This window comes from Citrus clementina, unplaced genomic scaffold (genome assembly GCF_000493195.1).
Source record: "Citrus clementina cultivar Clemenules unplaced genomic scaffold, Citrus_clementina_v1.0 scaffold_3, whole genome shotgun sequence".
NCBI classification, from domain to species: domain Eukaryota; kingdom Viridiplantae; phylum Streptophyta; class Magnoliopsida; order Sapindales; family Rutaceae; genus Citrus; species Citrus x clementina.
In genome coordinates this window covers 31,017,046-31,026,141 of record NW_006262339.1, presented here as the reverse complement: position 1 = coordinate 31,026,141, position 9,096 = coordinate 31,017,046, and the positions used below count along the sequence as shown (strand labels likewise).

Sequence of the window (9,096 nt, the reverse complement as noted above, 5' to 3'; positions counted from 1 at the left end):
TGTTGCAGTAAGGGTATTTAAAGTGGTTTTAATTTGTACTTTTGCATATCTAGGGTTAATTTTTTACTGAAGTCAGCGGTTATTAAGAAATGATAAAGTTGTAGTACTAGTTTTGCAACAAATTTATACCTAGAACCTAATTAGATCCTAATTTAGCTTCTGATGCAAAATTTTTTTTAATTTGTTGAAAAAGAGTATATTCCCTTATGTAATAGTTGATCCTTTGTTTTTCTTGGAACAACTTGTTGCCACCTTTGTTGTTGCACAGTTTGTTGCATCTCTTTTGCTGGAACAGTTTGCTATAGAAGAATTAATTTGACCTAGTAAATAAATTACACTTCTTTATTTTAGAGTTTTGAGTTCGTTAGTTAATTTATAGTTGTATGAAATATGTTTAATACTATGGTCCTTTATATGATAGCATGACTTGAAGTTGTATTGGGCTTGATTTTAGTGTTGTGTTTATTTACTATTGTAATGATTTTGACTACTGTAATGTGTTTAAGTACTTGTATTTTGTCTATTATAATGTGTGGGGGCAAAATTTGTTGTTATGTTTATGTTGTAGTAAAGGTATTTAAAGTGGAGTTAATTTGTACTTTGCTTATATGAATTAGTAATATATTCTAATTTTTTATTTATTTGCAACCTCCTTAATGTGTCAGGATCAAAACTAATTGAAACTAAAGATGGATAAGTCTTGGGTTCATTGTACTAAATTGTCAAGTGAGTATGAAGATGGGATTGAAGAATTTATGAAGTTTGCTATTGGTAATTCTGAATCAGTAGTGTCATTAAATGTTCATGTACTAAATGTATGAATTTATCCTTTCATACACATAAGTTTGTTCGTGAACATTTGTATTTTCATGGTTTTGATGTTTCTTACACAACCTGGAGTTGGCATGGGGAAGATGTCAATGACACACCACTTCCTAATGTAGATGTAAATGTTCCATTTGAGTTTATAGACTACGATGATAGTAACACAGTAGATATGGTTAACGATGCTTATAGAGATTGTGCTGCAGATCCTAAACTATTCAAAGAACTTCAAGAACAGACTGAGAAGCCTTTGTACCCAGGATGCACAAATTTCACTAAGTTAGGCACTTTGGTTAGCTTGTTCAATAGAAAAGGGTAAATTTGGGTGGTTCGCCACAAGTTTTACTGAGTTATTAGGTCTTCTAGCCAAGATGTTCCCTGAAAGTAATGAAATTCTTGTGTCTATGTACGAGGCCAGAAAGCCAATGTTCGCTTTAAGCTTAAAATATGTGAAAATACATGCTTGCCCAAATGATTGCATACTTTACAGAAAATAGTATAAAGGGCTTCTGACTGTCCTAGTTGTGGTTTATCTAGATAGAAAAAAAAAGATGGTAGTGTTGACTAATATAGGAAATGGGTTCTTGCCTAGGTTTTAGGGTATTTTCTGCCCATACGTAGATTTAAATGCATGTTTTAGTCCTTAGAAACGGCAAAGGACTTGACTTGGCATGCAAATGAGAAAGTCGATGATGGTTAACTTTGACATCCGGCAGACTCGCCATCATAGAAATTAGTAGATAAAAAATGGCCTACATTTTTCATAGATCGTAGAAATCTCCGTCTTGTATTAGCAGCTGATGGAATAAATCCACATAGCTCTCTTAGTAGTATGTATAGTTGGCCAATTATTCTTATAACATATAATTTACCTCTATGGTTGTGTTTGAAACAGAAATTCATGATGCTGTCCTACTGATTTCTGGTCCTCAACAACCGAGCAATGACATCAATGTGTAGTTGGCACCTTTGATAGAAGATTTATAAACTTTGTGAGAAATTGGGGTGGAGGTTTATGATGCCTACAGAAAAGAGTTCTTTAATTTGTAGGCTATTTTTTTATGGACTATAAATGACTTTCTAGCATACGGAAATCTAGCTGGCTGCATTATTAAAGGATATAATGTCTGCCCATATTGTGGAGTAGACACTACTAAATGTAGACTTAAATACAGTGACAAAAATGCATATATCAATCACCGTTGTTGGCTTCCTCATGGTCATGAATTTCAGGACCAAGAAGAGCCTTTGATAACACAATAGAGAGAGAGTTTGCTCTGAAACCGTTGGATGGGGAAGTGTGTTGCGGCTGGTTGAGTCTATTGATTATAAATGGAGGAAGAATAACTCTAAAAAACACAAAATTTTTGACAATAATGACCGCATTTGGTGGAAAAAACCAATATTTTATAATTTAGAGTATTGGAAGCATTTACTTGTACGTCATTAATTAGATGTTATGCACATTGAAAAGAATGTGTATGAGAACATCTATGGAACATTGCTGCATATTCCAAGAAAGATCAAAGATGATCTTAAGTCAAGGAATGATCTTGTGGAAATGGGAATTATGGATGAATTGGCACCAACTTTAAGAAAGAACAAACGAACATTCCTTCCCGCAGCTTGTTATACATTAACTAGAGATGAAAAAATAAGGTTCTGCAAAGCTTTAAAAAGTATTAAGGTTTCAGCTAGATATTCGTCGAACATAAAAAATCTTGTGTCAATGAAAGACCTTAAACTTCAAGGACTTAAGTCACATGGCTGCCATGTTCTTATACATTAACTTTTGCCTATTGTCATTCGGTGTGTCTTGCCAAAGCATGTTAAAGATGCTGTGATCAGGCTATGTTTCTTTTTTAACTTGTTGTGTTCCAATGTGGTTGATGTGTCAACATTGGATAAATTACAGGCAGAGCATGTAGTTACTTTGTGCTTGTTAAAAAAATATTTTCCTCCCTCTTTCTTTGACATTACACTACTAGAAAAATGGGCTACCATGACAGAATTTTTGTGATAGATATTAGAAAATTAGTCATTTATCATAAGAATATGATAGACATATGATAGAATTTTCGTACATCATAAATTCATGACAGATTTCTGATAGATTTTTTATATATCAGATAAACATGATAGCGTATTAATATTTAATCAAACCGTGGGTTTCGGGTGGAATTAATTTGGACATAAAACGATACCGTTTAACAGATTTAAAAAATTTTAAAAATAAAAATATTTATTTAACATTTAAACGCTATCGTTTAACTATATAGTAAACCACAAACACAAAAACAAATTCCAAGTGTTAGCACATTTGACTCATCACTCTATCAGCAAGGGCTGAGAAACCAAAGCAGTGAAACCCCTCAAAATCCGTTTATTAACATATTTTAATCTGCAAATTGGTTTTGAAATTCATTGCATGAAAACCAAAATCATAGTATATGCTATTAAAGGAGACTTCGCGTCCTTATTTTGAACCCCCATTATCTAGAACCCCCATTATTTCGAACCCATTGTTTTTAGGCACAAAATCACCACATATGCTCATTGTTGCTCCTTCACGTCCATATTGAAGTCGTTGGTGTCACTACTTCTTTGTATTGTTCAATCGGCGTTGGAGAAGCCATCATGTAATTGCTAAATCCCTAAGTTTGTGGTCAATTAATTTTTTTAATTTTTATTCAGAATAAATCAATTGTCATTATAAAATTAATTGTTAGTTTTGTTGTTATTTCCCTTATTTGTTCATAATTTATGCCCTAGGTTTATCTTTATTATTACTTTTTAATTCTCATTTGTTTCTGTTGTTATATATATATTTTTTATTTTTTAATTCAAGAAGCTTATACTTTGTCCTTCTATTAAATCTAGAAATTGCTCAATCATTTAATTTAGCATGTCCTCTTCTTTTTTTTTAAAAAAAAATTTATTGATAAGGCTTGGGCGCGTGCTGTCAACTACGGACCTACAGTTTTTAATTTAACGTGTTTTGTCTTTTTGGTTATTTTTGTAATTACGAATTTAATACTTTAGATATTAGTATTTTATTTTAAAAAGAACTCTAGAGGAGATGAGAGAGAAGAGTATTTAAGGGAGAAATCTATTGTAAAAAAGGGAGACTTTTGAAAAGAAAAAAACCCTAGATCTAAACTTTTCACTTCTCTCTATGAAGAACTAAGCCTATTATTCTGGTTGAAGGTTAATGAAGCTTTAATTCGTCACTACTGTGAGATCTTTCTTATGCTTTAATTGTTTTATTACTTTTTGGGTATTTGTTTATTCTCTAAATTATTGTCATGATTATGTTTGTTAATTAGATAATTGGCCACTATTTAATTATTAATTTAATTTATTGTTAATTAAAGGATTCATCGTATGAAGATTTTAATGTTTGTGACAAATAGCATAGCAGTGCGTTGTGTTATGAGAATAAACAATCTAATTGAAATGAGCCATCGTATGTGTTTGTTGATTAGGATTTGGGTCTCTCTGATTTTTCAGGCTGTCAATTGATTAAATCTTATGATCGTATTTAGGGTTCTCTATTGATTAGGGAAATAACCAATGGTCGTACCTTGGTTATCAACTAGTTAAGGAGAGATTGGCTATTAGAGGGTCTCAGTAGCTATAACCGGTTTATTCATAAGTAATAATAATTTATATTTGAATAAATGATCAGTAGTCGAATCAAACTGAGTTAATTCCTTCAACCAGAGCTTTCCCTCAATTTGAATTTGCGTTCTTGTTATTTTAATTTGATTTTTATTATTGTCAACAATTCCCCCATTTTGCATTTTATATTTTAAAAGGATTTAAATAATTACCGATCTCTGTGGACATGACCCTATTCAATCACTATACACAATTTATTTAGAGTAGGTATTTATTTTTGCTGGCTTCGACAACCATCAAATTTTGGCGCCGTTGCTGGGGATTGGTGTCGTTTATTTAATCATTTTTACGTTTTACTTGGTGTATGGTTTGTTCTTCTCGTACAGGTACACTTTCATTTGATCTTGAAATTGAGAAGACAACTTGCCAGTTGAGACAGCAGACGAAGCTAGCTAAGCAATGATCCTCATCGCCTTTGCTTTCTGAAACAGATACGGTGTCTGATTTGGTTGAATTATCTAGCGATTCAGAAGAACAAGTGATGGATAGAGCTGCACCTGTAGAAAGAACTCTTAGAGAATTAGCTGAACTAGACTTGAATCAGCAACCACTCTGTATTCAATATGTAGACTTTGAGGTAAATTTTAAATTAAAGTCCCTTATTCATTTATTACCCAAGTTTCATGGTTTTGCAGGTGAAGATCCTCATAAATATCTTAAGGAGTTTCATGTTGTGTGTTCAAGTATAAGGCCACAAGGCGTGACTGAAGAGCAGATTAAGCTGCGTGCTTTTCTTTTCTCTTTAGATGGACTAGCTAAAGACTGGTTGTACTACTTGCCTCCTGGATCGATTACAACGTGGAATGGTTTGAAGAAGCAGTTTCTTGAGAAGTACTCTCCTGCTTCAAGAGCTGCCAACATTAGAAAAGATATTTGTGGGATCAGACAACTTCATGGGGAGACTTTGTATCAGTATTCGGAGCGATTCAAACAATTGTGTGCCAGCTGTCCTCAGCATCAGATTTATGATCAACTTCTTATTCAATATTTTTACGAAGGACTGTCATGGATGGATAAGAGTATAATAGATGCTGTTAGTGGAGGTGTGTTAATGAACAAGACCCCTACTCAAGCAAGGGGGTTGATCTCAAATGTGGCTGGCAATGCACAACAATTTGGCAGCAGGTAAGATCCCACTTTAAATAAGGTGAATGAGGTAAATATTTCTTCTGTTGAACAACGTTTAGATAAACTTACTTCTCTTGTGAAAAAGTTTGTTGTAGGTAATGTGCAACAAGTGAAGACTTGTGGCATTTGTTCCAATATGGGTTATTCAACTAATATGTGTCCTACACTTCAAGACGAACCCGTTGAACAATTCAATGCAGTTAGAGGATTTCCAGGCATGCCTCAGAGGAGGTATGATCCTTATGCACAAACATACAATCCGGGATGGAAGGATCATCCCAACTTTAGCTATGGAGTTAGGCCGTCAGGATTCCTACAACAATACCTACCAAGACAACCAGCCCCTCCACAGTCAAACTCCAAGTCAAGTATATCTCTTGAAAAAATTGTTAAATCACTTGTGACTAACACTCAATAATTTCAACAGGCAACTACAACAAGCATTCAGAATTTAGATAGCCAAATGAGTCAATTGGCGACTACAATGAGCTGTCTAGAGTCTCAAGTATCAGGAAGATTGCCTTCACAATCTGACGTGAATCTAAAGCAAAACGCTAGTGCTGTCATCCTTAGAAGTGGGAAGGAGTTGCAAGAGCCTAGTAAGAAAGTGACAAAGCGTATAGAAGATGAGCTTGAGAATAATGAATTGATGCCTAAATCTCAAGATGCGCAACTCACCAGAGCGAAACCCCTACCTGTGGTGATACCTCCTCATTTTCCAAGCCGGTTTGCAAAATCCAAGAAGGAGGAACAAGAGAAAGACATCCTTGAGACATTCCACAAGGTTGAGGTAAATATTCCTTTATTAGATGCTATAAAACAAATATCTCGATATGCTAAATTCCTTAAGGAACTGTGCACCTCCAAGAGAAAATTAAGAAGAGATGAAAGAGTTCACATGGGGGAGAATGTTTCAGCAGTTCTCCAAAAAAAACTACCTCCTAAGTGCAAGGATCCAGGTATGTTTACTATCCCTTGCAAAATTGGTAGTGTTAGAGTTGAGAAGGCTATGTTAGATCTAGGAGCTTCTATTAATGTCATGCCTCATTCTATTTATTCATCTTTGAATGTTGGTGAATTAAAAGAAACCGGTGTGATAATTCAACTAGCTAATAGGTCTAATGCATATCTTAATGGGGTATTAGAAGATGTCTTAGTACAAGTTAATGAGTTGGTTTTTCCTGCTGATTTTTATGTACTTGATATGGAAGAGGATAACTCCTCTAATTTTGTCCCAATTTTGCTAGGAAGACCTTTTCTTAAGACTGCTATGACTAAAATGGATGTACATAAAGGGACTCTTACTATAGAGTTTGATGGAGAGGTTATAGAGTTCAACATGTATGATGCCATGAAATATCCTAGTGAGGAACATTCGATATTTTCTATGGATGTTATTAACCCTATAGTGCAAGAAGTTTTTTATTTGGATGTTGAAGATTCATTGGTGGCTGTTTTAAATAACAGTTTGGGCCTCAAAGGATTGCAAAAGGATGAAAATGAGTTTTTTTTAAAAAATTCTGTATTGCAAGAGACAATTTATGAATTAAATTCTTTGAGAACTTTAACTCATCATATGTCTTATATGAATTACCTTCATCTCATGCAAAACTTCTTCCATCTATTTTGCAGGCATCGAAAATAGAGTTTAAACCATTGCCGAGTCATCTAAAGTACATGTTTTTAGGAGATGATGAGACACTTCTGTGATCATCTCTTCAAAACTAAGTACTTTAGAGGAAGAAAAGCTTACTAGAGTGCTGAAGGATTACAAAAAGGCTATTGGGTGGACAATTGCAGATATTAAAGGGATAAGTCCGTCCACGTGCATGCATAGAATACTGCTGGAGGAAGATGCCAAACCTTTGATTCAAGCTCAACGCCGTTTGAAGCCACTCATGATGGAAGTAGTGAAGAAAGAAATTCTGAAACTTCTTGATCCAGGTATAATCTATCCAATTTCGGATAGCAAATGGGTAAGTTCGATACAAATGGTACCGAAGAAAACTAGTATAACAATTGTTGAGAATTCTTATGTTGAGTTAGTACCCACCCTAGTTCAGAATGGGTGGAGGGTTGTATTGATTTTAGAAAGCTTAATTCACTCACCAGGAAGGATCATTTTCTTATTCCTTTTATTGATCAGATGCTTGAAAGGTTGGCAGGAAAATCTCACCTTTGTTGTCTTGATGGCTATTTAGGTTTTCATCAGATACCAGTTGCGCCTGAAGATTAGGAGAAGACTACTTTCACATGTCCTTTTGGAACCTTTGCGTACCACCGTATTCCATTTGGTCTTTGTAACGCTCCTACCACTTTTTAGAGGTGCATGGTCAGTATTTTTTTAGACTATGTAGAAAACACTATAGAGGTATTTATGGATGATTTTACGGTCTATGCTGATTCTTTTGATGATTGTCTCTATAATCTGAAGAAAGTGCTTGAAAGATGCATTGAAACAAATCTTGTCTTGAATTATGAAAAATGTCATTTTATGATAGATCAAGGCATTATTTTGGGTCATGTAGTCTTTGCTAGAGGAATTGAGGTAGATAAAGCTAAGATAAATGTTTTTAAATCTTTACCTTATCCCACATGTGTGGGGGAAATTCATTATTTCCTAGGTCAAGGATTTTTCGATGATTTATCAAGGATTTTTCGAAGATAGCTCAGTCTTTATGCAAGCTGCTTCAGAAAGATGTGACGTTTGATTTTAATGAAGCATGCAAGGTAGCATTTGATAAGCTCAAGGAATTATTGACTTCAGCTCCAATTATACAGCCACCCGACTGGAGCTTTCCTTCAAAAAGATGTGACGTTCTTGTTATTTTAATTTGATTTTTATTATTGTCAACAATTCCCCCATTTTGCATTTATATTTTAAAATGATTTAAATAATTACCGATCTCTGTGGACACGACCCTATTCAATCACTATACACAATTTATTTAGAGTATGTATTTATTTTTGCTGGCTTCAACAACCATCATATTGTTATATTCTGTAAATTTTTAGTCAAAGCTTGCATGTGTATGAAGTGATTTTGGTTGATGATATAGCACTTTTCATTGGCTAGTGTCTTTTCTTGGGATGAATCCGAAACTGTGGTCCAATGATGTTGACATTTCTTTTAATGATTGTGAGCTAGATTTTGTGTAATTTATTGAGTTAAAAAGTGAGGCCCCCTTTTCAATTGTCTTTTTTATGTTTGAAGGAAATGGTACTATGTGGGGCAAGTTTGGTCATGTGGACCAAGTATTATTTAGTTGCTTATATATATATAGTCTTGTGGTCCATGAAATGCTGGATTGTTAGAAATTTTTTTAAATAAATGTTAAATGTATATGGGCCAAGTTATTTAGGATACTATTAGTTGGGTATGGTTAGTCGGTGGTTTTGGTCAATGATGATAGCATGTTAGTAAAGTTATATTTGTTGCACATGATGACAAGTTTTGTTTTA

The 9,096-nt window shown here is 34.0% G+C and overlaps 1 protein-coding gene across 1 annotated transcript; it reads left to right on the top strand.

Moving 5' to 3' along the window:
- The first annotated feature begins 689 nt into the window (after positions 1-689).
- LOC112099856 lies at positions 690-7,344 on the top strand. The gene is made up of 6 exons (XM_024187356.1): positions 690-771; positions 972-1,109; positions 5,142-5,381; positions 5,730-5,929; positions 6,062-6,808; positions 7,267-7,344. The coding sequence occupies exons 1-6, from the start codon at positions 690-692 to the stop codon at positions 7,342-7,344; spliced, it is 1,485 nt and encodes a 494-aa protein (XP_024043124.1).
- Positions 7,345-9,096: the final 1,752 nt, after the last annotated feature.